The following is a 14,374-nucleotide window of genomic DNA, read 5'->3' as shown; positions in this document are numbered from 1 at the left end:
TACAGAGAATCAAGGCACGAAGGTTTGAACCATAGTTCTTTTACCTTTTCTAACAGGGAGTCATAGACTACAACTGCCTTTTGTCTTATATGACAATAAGTATGGCCCGTAGGCACTACATCGCTTAATGGATGTTTAATAAATGATCATCTTTATTGACGGTTTAACCCATGATTTACAGATCATTAACTTGGGTTTTGGAATTCTTTGAAGGATTCTTATATAGGAATGACGCATGCGATTTTAACGAATCACATCTGCCAAGAACGTTAACATGTTTACAGAGGTTAACAGGAATCTGAACCTTTTAATCAGGTCTTACCATCTTGGTCGGGTCTTATAATGACACCAGCCTAGGTTTCACCATTAAGATTCTTTATTTAAGCAGATTAATTTAAAAGGAATGATTTTTGATTTATTTATTTCATATATAATGACAAAAATGAAATTTATAAGCTTAACATTCCATTAATCGTAATAATGATTACACACTGCCCTAAACGAGAATTTTAAATAGACCAAATACCTACGCAGAGGTTTACAGAAAACAAGTCCACGCAGGGACCCAATACAAGGATAGATGTCCGCACAGGGACTAAAAGATAAGTCCACACAGGGACTGAAATGCAATTGTCCACGCAGGGACTAAACACGATAAATGTCCACGCAGGGACTAAAATACTCAAAACAAATGTCCTCGCAGGGACTTGATTGTAATAGTAAATACTATAGTACACAAAGAGACTAATGATCTCGTTTCTTCCTCCCTTTTAATAGGTTTGCTAGGCCTTTAAGGAATCCACGATTACTTTTACGTTCTTGCTCAAAGTCTCGTTCCACTCGGTTTAGACGGTGGAGGATTTCTTCTTGCTCCGGTGGAGAAAAACGTGGCTGCTGCGACGGTTGCTGAACCAGAGGTCTAGGAGGTGCTGGATACCCATGAGCTGAGTAATCTAGTCCCCAAAGGTTTCCATAAGGTCTGTCGGGATGGAGGGCATTGTAATTTGCTGCTACCACCTATGGGTCGGCATCATAATTATAGTTGTAGTGCGTGTGAGTCGGCTGCTCAAATGGGTTGTACACGGTGGAACCGGCGTACGCTGGTATCGGATTGTCATAGCCGAATGGTGGCGGAGGTGGTGCAACTGGTGCAGAATTCACCTCTGCAGGGTGACCAGAAGGTTCCCCTAACAGTGGTTCTTCAGGTACTGGCGGAAAGTGACTTGCACTCGAGTGGCGAGGGGTGCTAAAGTGGAATTCCCCTCCTCGGGTAGACATCCGCGCGCCTGATCTCCTACGCCTTGGCGGATCAGGAGGTGCTGGTTGAACTGGTGGCGGTGGCGTAACTGCCACGAAACGCGAATCCTCGGAGGGATCCTGTTGCTGCTGCTGCTCATGAGGCGAGAAGTGGTGAGAAGGTGTGAAGTACCAATCACACTGGTTAAACCTCGCCTGGTAACTGTCGGGACCTTGATAGGGTGTCCCATGAAAGGATGACCCATCAGAGATCTCGATAGGGTGGTTGGGAGTACCTCGTGCAGGTTCTATGGGATCCGTGTCTTCATCCATATCTACCGCATTATCTTCGGAGAAATGGTCTTCGGGTCCTAAAGGGTTATAACTTATTGGTTCTCGGACATAATCAGCCGGGTTGAACTGGCCTTGGAAGAAAGGAGTGGATCGCCATAGGAACGGTGCGAAGCAGATAGCTGGAGAGGTATAAACGAAGGTTGAGGGTTATCAGGTTCATTTTCTGAGTTTGGTCCAAAAGAGTGACGGTATGAAGGTGTCGAACTGTGTGAGGTGGACCGTCTTGCTGGCTCAAAGAGGTTTCTTCTACGCCTCTGAGGTTCTTCACTCCTTGTGCTGGAAGGAGCTCGCATGTTTGAAGGTCCGGCCTCGTGATCATTATGAGTAGTGATCGGCCCTTTGCCTCTTCCTCCTCTTCTAATTGCTGGTGGCATATTTCCTGCTTAACAGATCTTTAAATCATAATAAACAATAAAAGACAAACTGGAATAACAATTCGAATTTGTCCTATGTTCTTGTCTAGACTCAAGTATGTGCAATTGTGTCATTGAGATTAATCACATAAGGATAGTGTTTAATTCACTCAACGTTGGCTCTGATACCAACCTGTCACACCCCGATTTCCACGTGTTTCACCGGTGGGCCCGGTGGGGGATTACCGTGACGTAGTTGGCAACAATATAGTCAAACCACAATATTTAAATGCACAGCGGAAGCATAAAGATAAATTATATTTCAACCACTGATTGTAATATCCAAGCATCACGAGTAGTCGAAACAAATCCACAGGGGATCAAAAATAAGATAGAGAAATAATTGTTCAACAGATATTGGCATCCCAAGCTTGCAAGACTCTAACGATGCTAAGGAGTGACCAGCCTATTACGAGTAGAACCTGCATTAATCTTTCTGGGGAAAGTACGTCAGTTTACACTGGTAAATACATTCAACCGACACTTTTGTAAAATGTTTAATAAAATTGATTTGAATGCATAAGGCACAAACTCTTTATAACTTGGGATAATTTATAATTAAATCATGTAAAAGAATTACATGTTTACTATGCGTTCGGTCGCCCGGGTCATGCCGGGTTAAAGGTTAATAGACACGCCACAAAGCATAAAGCCGTGGCGGGAAAACCAACGGTTATACCTTTAATTAATATAGACACATTGCCGCGTATCGGGGTCGTGGCCATTTCGTAAAATGATGCCAAGGATATCCGGGACATGGTCATTAAGCTCCCAAAGGCGTAAAGCCAACAAAACCAATTTTTAAACGGGTCACATTGAAAACACCCGACTACTAATGAGTTGGGGTCAATTGCCCGACCAAGCGGTATTTTAAATACCGTAACCCAAGCCCGTATAACGGAAAATAAGTTAAAAGTACTTACCTGGGCAAGTAATATCGTTAATAAACAAATGCAAGTTTCTTTTACTGGTCTCCTATTCTGGAACGAAGGTTTAAACAACCTATTAGAATTCTAACGGGTCTTTAATTTAGCCTTAGCTTAGACCGGTCAGTTTCAAAGGATATATACGGTTTAGTCGCGTGAAAGGCGAAAACCGGGAATGGAATGTGGTTTGGACCCAACAAGTTTGAAGACTTGTTTTATATGGGTATAACAACCACACTCTGGATTTTGAAGTGAAAACGATAAGGTTTGACCCGTTTCGGCTAGTTTATGTAAACTAGTTACATAAACGAACCGTGCGCGCAACAGGAGTAACGGGTAACCGTAAGAGTCCTACACAGGTTTCCTAAGTTAATATGCTCTAAAGAGGTTGTGGTATCAGCTGGATACCTTCCATAATGCCCGTAACGAGTTTAAATCCAATAAATGCCCCGTAGGGGTATTTCGGTCACTTTAAAGATTATAAAAGAGGTTTATGAGTTCTACAGGAAATCTGAGTTTTCTGAACAGTTTATAAAGTCCAAAATACTCTATTTATTATTTAAAATTAGTAGCAACTAGAATCGGGTCAAAATACCTTGTAGAACTCAAGTTATGTCCAAAAAGGGTATATTCGGTATTTACCGAACCGATGCCATAACCGCTGGTTATGAGCAGGCTAAAAATCTTTAAAAATCTCACAGTGTGTAAAAGGTTTGGTGTCGAAATTTAGGTTTAGGTAGGCTTTATGCTAATTGCGCCGTTTAATTACTAAAGTTTCCGTAATTGCGCTAATTAGCATAACTCCCATTCTAGACCTCGGATTGGCGTGAAATTTTGGGGACATGCTTAGAAATCAGTAACTAAGGCAATTGTCCTTTCACGTGTCCAAAATTCTCTTTTTAAAGTAAAAAGGGCGTTACGGTCAACTTTTAAGCTTTTAACGGAAATGTGCTAAAGACTCGGACAAACCACGAACCGGTCACAGAGGGTTATACCATCATGTAACCTGGTCCTAAGAGAGTCCTAAGGCATATCTAACTCATACCTTAACGGGTCAGAACTGAAGTCAAAGAAAAAGTCAATGTTTTGCGACTTTCGGTTCCGAACCGGGTCTAAACAGTAAATGGTCGGATCAAACAAGCTTAGACTAGTTAATATACTTATTATCATGTTATATGAGTGTTAAAACAGGTTACACGTCATCTACATTACTGATTATGCATAAAATCGCAAAATAGCATTCTGTTGACTTTTTCTAAGCAAGTTTGACTCGACATTCGGACTAGTTAGAGTGGGAATCAGAGGGTGCCCTTTTAGGGGTTTAATGCCCATATGATTACCAACATATAACTACCTTTGATTCGACAAACCACTGGACCATTTGTGATTTATCGTAAAGTCAATCGTTAATTACGACGGATTGACTTTCAAGCTATAACTATGCAAAAACTAAACCACAAAGGGTTTGGCACACTTACAGAAGTCTAGTGAATGACCAGAGATGCTTAGAGAGGATTGTTGTGCTCTAGAAAGCTCCAGGAGTGAAGAATGAAGGTGTGGTTACAATGTGCACAACTTATGGCCTTTTATAGTGAAAATTGGTGCATTAGATCATGACAACAAGGTCTATAATTGATCATGGATGTTCAACAACTGTCCCTGAGTGTTAGGGGACGTGTAGGGGGCGCCCATGTTGCCATAATTGCATCCAACGTCGGTTAAAATAGCAAACAGTGAACCTGTGCATGTTTTCTGCAACTGGGGCCTTGACGCGGCCCGCGTTAAGGATCAGGCTACCTTTACGCGGGTCGCCTGGATCCTATTGTCAATAAACGAATCTACACATGGCTCGCGGCCCGCGTAAGATCACTTGCAACTCTAACGCGGCCCGCTTTAGACTTGATTTTCAAGATTTTCAAATCTTTTGCCATTATTGCCCTGGCCTTTCGGTTTCGAAGGGGTAACTTTGCGTTTTAGGGCCTCGTTTATTTACGAATAAGGGCCTCGGAACTTTTACCCAGATTATTAACCCTTGGTTAATTTATTATTACCCGAAAAGTCATAACTTTCAATGTTTGACGTTTTCAACCCTTTTTAACGAATTTGATCATAACTTTCTCGTTTTAAAACGGAACTTCGCGAAATTTGAATCACGCCTTCTAGCGAGTATAATTTACCATTACAAAGCCTCGGGTATGCCCAAAGGTCACTCAGAGGTATAACTTAAACATGTTGACACATTTGGCCCCTGCAGTTTGTAATTCCTCACTTTCTTCCACAAATCGTTCCGTACGATCCATGATTCATTCGTTTGAAGGTACTAGCATCATTTAGGGTTACTGTACAATATATTAATCCCTCATTGACATTTTTAACCCTCGAATTTATATACTTCCGATGTTTGTCAACTTTAGTCCTTTAATTAGTATTTAATACCACGTGTAAACTTATGACACGTGTCAATACATCATTGGACGCAAAATTTCGAGGTGTTACATATTGAAAACTAACAGATAGTCAAATAGCACAAAACAATAATATACATAAATGCACGTAGTTCCGTAGATAATTTCCTAACATTTTGAATAATATCTTGGTGTCAGCAGAACACTTCTGTGGCTGAATCAGTGGCTTAGCTCTGATACCACCTTCTGTCGCAACCCCCGTCCCCTAGTTACCCGGGAACGGGCGGCCGCGGCCAGTTTCAGTGGTATCGGTGTTCATCAATTTGGCAGCGGAAATTTCATCAGGACCGTAGTTAGGAAATATTTTTATCAGAGTAAAATACCACACTTTTATAATATTAAGCACGTGGAAAATTCCCAAGTTTTCAGTACACACATTTTCATAGGGATAAACCCTATTTTATTTAAATGAAAACATCTCTTCATTTTAGGTAACTTTATAGCTACTTTTCTAAGCCTTCAGTGCTGTCCAGCTGGCTTCTATTTGGCTTTCACATTTTGTTACCTGAAACGCGTTTAAAAACATTTTGTCAGTGGGAATTACTGGTGAGTGAATCCCAGTTTAATCAAGACAGGTAAAACTGTTTTACAGTATTGAGGGCGGTCGTGCAATTACATTTGTTTCCATCTACTTTAATTACCACCCACGGTACTGTCAACCCGACTTGTGGTCATGTTACTACTCACAGTGTAGTAACAAATTTTGTATATAAAACCCCAACATACCGACGATAATTGTAGAATAAAAATACTCAATCACTGTTTAATATAATGTAAATCATTTGAGGTTTTGTAAAAACAGTTTGCAAAAAGGAGGATTACTCACATTGCTATCTTAAGGTTTTCCTTTGTGATTTCCTGGTGATTATCTATTAATTACACAATGCACACGCGTTAGTATAATAACCCAATATTTACATTAGTAATACCCTCCCCGAGACAGAATTCCAACGACTATGTCGGGCAGAACCTCAACAGTCGTTACGGAACCCTAGATCAATCGGGCAGCGTATCTAATACGTAACCGGGGGTTATGATACTTACAACGAGGCAAAACTTCGTTATTTAGAGGGGTATAATGCCCGGAAATTATGTTTGCTCATCCGGGTGTCCTGCCACGTGGTGGGCTAGGGTTTCGCCTGGTGGCACTAGGTCGCGGCCCGCGTAGACTCGAGAGTAGTCTGTCGCGCCCCGCGACAGACTCATTTTATTATTTTTTTTTTTTATTTTTAATTGTATAAAGGTATTTTGGGCCCGGTTTTCTTATACGGGGTGTATTTTAAGACATATAGAGACATTCTAAATATTTTTAGGGTGTTGTAATAATATTCTTAGTACCCGTACTTTCAAACTACAACAATATATTCATAGGGAAAAGATCAAATAGGAAGTTTATTTTGGCTAGGAAGCAATAGGATTAGGACATGTGGCAACATTTAAAATAAAGAAAAAGAGTATTTTAGTCAATCCAACCCTTTCTTCTTCCTTTTCAAAACCCAGTAACTTCAAAACCCACCATTTTCAAAACCCACCATCTTCAACCATTTCTTCACTTTCTATCTCAATAATCACTACATTATAGTGCGATTTTCATCACCAATCAATGATTCAAACACCCGATCAACGTGTTCTTCAGCTTTTTTGAAGAAAACCCAGTTTAATTTCATAAAAAATCTCGTTTTTCCGGTGATTTTGGAGATAATCACTCGATTCGAGCGCTGATAAATGTTTCAATCATTCAAAATTCGTCAATTGTTGAAGAAATCACTTCGATCCATGTAAGAAATTCTTTAATTTCATTTTTATGGGTTTATGATTTAGTCATTGCATTTTACGATCATGACGGGGGTCCGGGGGCAGCGCCCCTGGTAGCGGGGTCCCAGGGGCGGCAACCCCTGATTAAATTGATGTAATAAAAATCCATCAGAAAAATTAATTTTCCAGAAATTGGCTCATTTCGAAGACAGTAATTCGTAGACAATTAAGACAGTTCACAGTCACAGACAGTTCCCAGACAGTTTTATTTGTCCATTGCGTTTTAGAAATAAGAGAATTTTATGTGTTTTCTGACTATTGCGTTTTAGAAAAAAACACATTTTTAAGTGTTTTTAGTCATTGCGTTATAGGTAAAACACATTTTTGAAGTGTTTTTAGTCATTGCGTTTTAGGTAAAACACATTTTTAGGTGTTTTCAGTCCATTGCGTTTTAAATGAGTCATTTTTAAGTGTTTTCTGGCCATTGCGTTTACAAATAAGACATTTCTTTGTGTTTTTTGTGCATTGCGTTTTAGAAAACAGACAGTTTAAGTGTTTTCTGGCCATTGCGTTTTACAAATAAGACATTTGTTTGTGTTTTTGGTGCATTGCGTTTTAGGTAAAACACTTTTTTATGTGTTTATGGTGCATTGCGTTTTAGGTAAAACACATTTTTATGTGTTTTTAGTCCATTGCGTTTTAGAAAATACATTTTCTTTTGAGTTTTTAGGCTATTGCGTTTTAGAAATAAGACATTTTTTGTGTTTTCTGGCCATTGCGTTTTACAAATAAGTCATTTCTTTGTGTTTTTGGTGCATTGCGTTTTAGAAAAATGTTATTTTTTAGGTTTTTTTTCATTGCGTTTTACGTAACTGGGGGTTTTTCTATTGCGTTTTACGCAACTGGGTTTTAAATTTTTTTTTTTTTTTTTTTTTTTGAAAATATAGCAATGGTATACTCGTTTTAAAGATAAAAAACGCTCGTTTTTTTGGTGTAATTTTTATAAAAAAGATAATGTCGTATGAAAGAGTTATTAACGTTTAAAAAACGGGGGGGAATTGGAGGAGAGAGAAACTATTGGCTTGGATTGACTAGAATGCCCCTAAACAAACTCACGCGCCTCTTTTTTTCCCTTCAATTTCCATCATTTAATCTTAGCCATTGATTAACTAAATGGATGGTCAAGATCACTTCCTAGCCTTTCTAGCCAAATAAACTTGCTATTCTATCTCCACCCTATATTCATAATAGTGGTAGTACCCGTACTTTCAAACCCAAAAGAGAAAATGAATGTTACATAATATTTCTAGTGTTAGTAGTACCCGTACTTTCAAGCTACAACAATATATTCATAAATGCAACAACCTTTTAACTACACCACATCATGTTATAAACCTGATATCGATGTAAACCCTGTAGAGATTACTCAAATAAGTCTTTTGGTTTTTAGGGTTTTGACGTTGTTTATAAAATTCTGGAACGGCAAAAACTAACATGTATAGTAATGATTTTTAAATTCTAACATGTTTTCCCTTTTCCAAAATCATTTTTTTAATATTTTAAAGGACTTGTGGTAGGTTGAGAAAAAAGAAGTTCAATACAAATGCAAACACCCACCTACCCCCTTTGTGAAATCACCCATCTACCCTCTCACGTGGACTAAGAAAACGCCACCAACTAGTCAACCAAACCCATTACAAATACACACCTAACCCCCCTCACAACCCACCCACCGAACCACCACCACCGGAATCTCACCATGGCCGCACCACTCCTCCTCGCCGCCGCCATCGCCATCATCACCCCCATCATATTCTACCTCCTCCAATCCCTCTACACCCGTCTCCGGTTCAAACTCCCACCGGGCCCACGCCCCCTCCCCATCGTCGGCAACCTCTACGACGTTAAACCAGTCAAGTTCCGGTGCTACGCTGAATGGGCCAGAACCTACGGCCCAATATTCTCTGTGTACTTGGATTCGAAGCTGAATGTTATTGTGAATACATCGGAGTTGGCTAAGGAGGTGTTGAAGGAGAATGATCAGCAGTTGGCGGATAGGCATAGGAACCGTGCTACGATGTCGTTTAGTAGAGGTGGTAAGGATTTGATTTGGGCTGATTATGGGCCTCATTATGTGAAGGTGAGGAAGGTGTGTAATTTGGAGTTGTTTTCTCCTAAGAGACTTGAAGCTTTGAGACCTATTAGAGAAGATGAAGTTACTGCTATGGTTGAATCTATTTTTAAGGATTCTGGTCTTCCTGGTATGGTTTTTTTTACTTCATGTGATCTGGTTTTGTTTGATCTGATTTGATTACTATATGTGTAGCATTCATATATGATCTGAGAAACTAATCGATCAGACTATGATCGGTTAGTTTGGTTTTAACCCAGTTTCAAATGTTTTATATTTGGAAACTGGTTTAAAACCGCTAGTTTGGTTTAAAACCGCTAGTAACATTGGTTCTGTTTGTTTGGTTTTAAACCGGGTTCCAAATGTACTATTTTAGGAAGCCGGTTTAAAACCATTAATAACAATTGGTTTAGTTACTCAATTAGTTCAGTTTTAAACCAGCTTCTACAGGACTTGGTGGAAGCCGGTTTAAAATAGGTAATAATTTTGTTTAGATTTATATATAGTAACATTTTTAGTTTTTTTTTGTATTTTTTTAATGGAATATGTGACAACCATATATTGCCATAGATTCAGATCCACTTGATTCTTAATTTCGAATCATGAGTAAACTGCCAAAATGGTGCCTGATGGTTCATCACTTTTGCCAATTTAGTCCAAAAACTCAAACCTTTTATTTCTGGGTCTCTATGGTTTTAATTTTGTTGTCATTTTCATTCAAAATCAAATCTGGTCGGATTTTTCAGTTAAGTTTTTTTTGTCTTTTTCCTCCATTTTAATGAAGGGCAAAATTGTCGGATTTTTTTAATTTATTATAATAAAACATTAAAAACCCATTTTGCCATTCATTAAAAGGGTGGAAAAAGAAAAAAAAATTGAATATTAACTTATAAATGTGACTATATTTTGATTTTGGATGAAAATGACAACAAAACTGAAACCACAAGGACCTAGATTTAAAAGGTTTGAGTTTTGAACTAAAGTGGTAAAAGTGAGCAAAAGTCAAGGTCCATTTTGCCAGTTTACTCTCTAATCATAGTACATAAAGTTGACTTAATTTATAACTATACCAAAAACAGTGGCTGGTTAGGTATAATTGGTACATGTATTATTTGGATGGAGTTTATTCTTAATTAGGGGCCACAAGAATTCTATGCATCTTTTCATTGCTATTTAGGGTCACAAGAATTCTATGCATCTTTTCATTGCTCTTTACGAGCGAAAATAATTTATTTCTTTTTATGTATCTATCTATCTATCTCAACTATCAAGTATTAGCTGGCAAAATGGGTGGTTGAAAACATTATGATTTGGGCTGGCTTTTAAAACTTAGGGATAGCAGAAAAATCAGAACCCATTGGAAAACATGGAAGATTCAGGACTGGTATTCGGGTATGGGATCGGGTGAGGAACTAATTTTAAAAAAAATTAAGTTTAAAACGGTATGGCATCTGGTGATAAGTGCTTGATTACCCGGAAGGTTCCATGCCTGTTTACCCGGATCAAAACTAATTATATTATTGTACTATGAAATTTAAAAATGTATCTAATAAATAGTTTTTTGAAGTTTTTAGAAAATCGAAATTGTTAAACATATTAAATTGTTAAGATGAGTGTGGCTAGCTATGTATTTGATATTCTAAGGTTTACATATAAGTTTAAGATCAGGTTTCGGCTAGTATGAATTCCCACGGATAATTTTTTAACCACATAAGATTATAGACGAGTAGGATGTCGGCAAAGAAACCTGTGAACCCGATAGGTAGTGAGTAATGGGTACTCGACGGGGTTACCAAACTTGTCTCGTACCCTTTTTGAACTGTTAAATTGCTTTAGAAACATTCCCCTTTAGCTGATTTTTATTAAAAGCCAACACGTTTTTCAATTTTAAATACAGATACCCGAGAAAAAGGCTTGGTAATGAGGGGTTATCTGGGATCGGTTGCATTCAACAACATTACAAGATTGACATTCGGGAAAAGATTTGTGAACTCGGAAGGTGGAATGGATGAACAGGGAAAAGAATTCAAAGGCATTGTATCGAACGGGATTAGAATCGGTGGGAAAGTTTTCATGGCTGAAAATATTCCATGGTTACGGTTTTTGTTCACCGGTGAAAATGACATTCTTTTAAAGCATGAACAACGAAGAGACCGACTCACAAAAGCCATCATGGCAGAACACGATCTTGCACGCAAGAAAAACGGAGCTCAAGAACATTTCATTGATGCATTGCATACGCTTCAACAAAAGTATGATCTCAGTGACGACACCATTATCGGCCTTCTTTGGGTATGTAATTTTTATCTAGTTCTTCCAATTCTAGTCTTCTAGATTCTTTGACTAATTTATCTATTGACGGGTTTGACCAGGACATGATCACCGCGGGAATGGACACAACTTCTATCTCGGCAGAATGGGCTATGGCTGAACTGGTTAAGAACCCACGGGTTCAGAAAAAGGCCCAAGAAGAGCTCGACCGAGTCGTAGGGACCGACCGGATAATGTCAGAAACCGACATCTCAAAGCTCCCTTACCTCCAATCAATAGCCAAAGAAGCCCTACGGCTGCACCCGCCGACCCCACTAATGCTACCACACAAGGCAAATTCTAACGTGAAACTCGGTGGGTATGATGTCCCGAAAGGTGGTATAGTCCATGTGAACGTATGGGCCATAGCCCGTGACCCAGCCATCTGGAAGAACCCTGATGAGTTCAGGCCCGAACGATTCTTCGAGGAGGATGTGGACGTTAAGGGTCACGACTTCCGGCTACTGCCCTTTGGTGCTGGTAGACGTGTCTGCCCGGGTGCACAGCTTGCGATAAACCTGGTTACGTCTATGTTGGGCCATCTTTTACACCATTTTGAGTGGACTCCACCGGCCGGTGTGAAGCCCGAAGAGGTGGATTTGACCGAGAACCCGGGAATGGTGACTTACATGAAGAACCCGCTACAGGCGGTGGCGACACCACGATTACCGAACAATTTGTACAAGCGGGTTCCTGTGTGATACTACATCTGAAACGTTTGTAGTGTTGTTGCATTTAGTAATGTGAATCACTTGCAACTTTGTGTTATGTAATGGGTTTATGTTACATGAGCTTGGATTTGAGCTCACTTTTGGTGGAATTTTTTATTTTAGTTTATATTGAGTTGTTGAAAGTGGTATTTAAGGTTATTTAGGGATAAAGTGATCAAAATGTAACGAAGTTTATGCAATTATTTTGTGTAATATCATATTTTTGATATATTTTCTTTTATTAAACTACAATTTGAGTCTATGTGGTTAGCACCAAATAACATGATAAGTCCCCATTTTTCTGATTTGAATAATCAAGTCCTGCTGTTAAATGGACGTTTAGATTTGTGTGAAAAAATAAAATACCCCCATAATTTATTAACAATATGAGTCCCTCTATAAACTTGAAATATTTTGTCCAAATTCAATTTTTTTAACTAAGCACCCTAATCAAGTAATTAACCACCAAAATCAACAAATTAACCACCTAAATCATCTAACTAACCCTTGCAACCGCAGATTAACACAACTAAGTAAAAGCTGTAATCCTAATCAACTAACCAATGTGCTGTTGACTTTTATTTTCAAGTGTAGTTTACTTTTATTTTCAAGTGTAGTTGACTATTATCAAATTGACGACTTAGTTGAATGTTAGGGTATAGGGTGTGGTCATGATCCTCATGATCACCATGGCCCTTCACGTCAGTGCCATGTCATTCACCTCTAATCCACAATCCAAACCCACTACCCTAAGGGTGTGGTCATGACCCAAACCACTATCCCCTTATTTATTTTAATTTACCTTTGTCTAAAGAAAAAGGAAATGATTACTTGAAAAATGGAAAGGAGGGCCATGGTTGTCAATTGTCATGGTTTAATCAATGCAAACCATGGTGGATTAGGGAAGGGGGTGGTATAGCCTTCCATTCATGTTCCTACGTGGCGAATCATGTCCCAACCATGACCCCCATACCTTTTAGCCTTATGATTGTGCATTTACAGATTTTAACACAACTGATCAACTATCTTGAAGCTATAATCCTTATGTGGTTGACTTTTATCAAATTGAACACTATGTATGCAGTGGCGGATCCAGGAACTTCTTTTACTGGGTTCGTTTTTGTAGATTCTCACTATTTTTTCCAAATCATACAAAGTTCTAACTATTTTTTTTCCAAATCGAGTGGGTTCATGTGAATCCACAAAACAGGGTTGGATCCGCTGCTGTATGTATGCAATTGACTGTATAGTTGACTAGGAATCATCAAACTTCCTGAAAGATAGTGTATGCATTTGACTGTGCAGACTAATGTTTAGTCAACTCCCAACATCATCATCATCATTATCATCATCATCATTATCATCATCATCATCATCACCATGATCATCATCAACATCATACTCAGTAAATTCCACCAATAGCAAAACTAAGGTAGGGTCTGAGGAGGGTAAGATGTAGACAGTCTTACCTCTACCCCGTAGGAGTAGAGATGCTGCTTCCAATAAGACCCCCGGCTCGATAGTAGTTTTGTATCAAGTCTTGGACATGAGGCACATAACACTAGGTAATCGGGATAAAGGCTGATTTGTGCATGTACCCATTGTCTTTCGGCTATCAACGCCACCACATGATGCATGATTAGTCATCCACCGCTTCTAACGTTATTTTCACGAAATCAGTAAAATAACGTTAAAATTAGTGCAAATTCACTTTTGCCCCCTGAGGGCCCACACGTAAATACATTATATGCGCACACCGCAAACAGACATCAAACAGTTAATTCCATTGACTCTTATCACCATGCAATTGGCTATTATAGACTATGTATGCAATTGAACCTACAACATGGTCCTAAAATAAAATAGTCAACATGATCTTGCAACTAATTTGCAGATACAGACCATATCAATTTGATTGTTACCATCTTGCAACATGATACAGACTATATGCAATTTGCAGATGACTATAATCCAACTGTGCATATTCCAATAACCCTAATGTGCAACTAATATGCAGTTGACAATAATCCTAATGTGCAATTCATTGTAATCCTAATGTGCGACTATGATCATA

At 38.8% G+C, this 14,374-nt stretch overlaps 1 protein-coding gene across 1 annotated transcript; it reads left to right on the top strand.

Annotated features, from left to right (window-relative positions):
- Positions 1 to 8,473: 8,473 nt before the first annotated feature.
- On the top strand, positions 8,474 to 12,531 carry LOC110865896 (cytochrome P450 98A3). Its single transcript, XM_022115237.2, has 3 exons — positions 8,474 to 9,410; positions 11,178 to 11,572; positions 11,653 to 12,531. Exons 1-3 carry the CDS (start codon positions 8,909 to 8,911, stop codon positions 12,289 to 12,291), a joined length of 1,536 nt encoding a protein of 511 aa, XP_021970929.1. The 5' UTR covers positions 8,474 to 8,908; the 3' UTR covers positions 12,292 to 12,531.
- The last annotated feature ends 1,843 nt before the right edge of the window (positions 12,532 to 14,374 follow it).

Source organism: Helianthus annuus, chromosome 1 (genome assembly GCF_002127325.2).
Source record: "Helianthus annuus cultivar XRQ/B chromosome 1, HanXRQr2.0-SUNRISE, whole genome shotgun sequence".
Taxonomy (NCBI): Eukaryota; Viridiplantae; Streptophyta; class Magnoliopsida; order Asterales; family Asteraceae; genus Helianthus; species Helianthus annuus.
The sequence above is the reverse complement of the archived record's forward strand: the minus strand, read 5'-3'. Positions and strand labels throughout refer to the sequence as shown.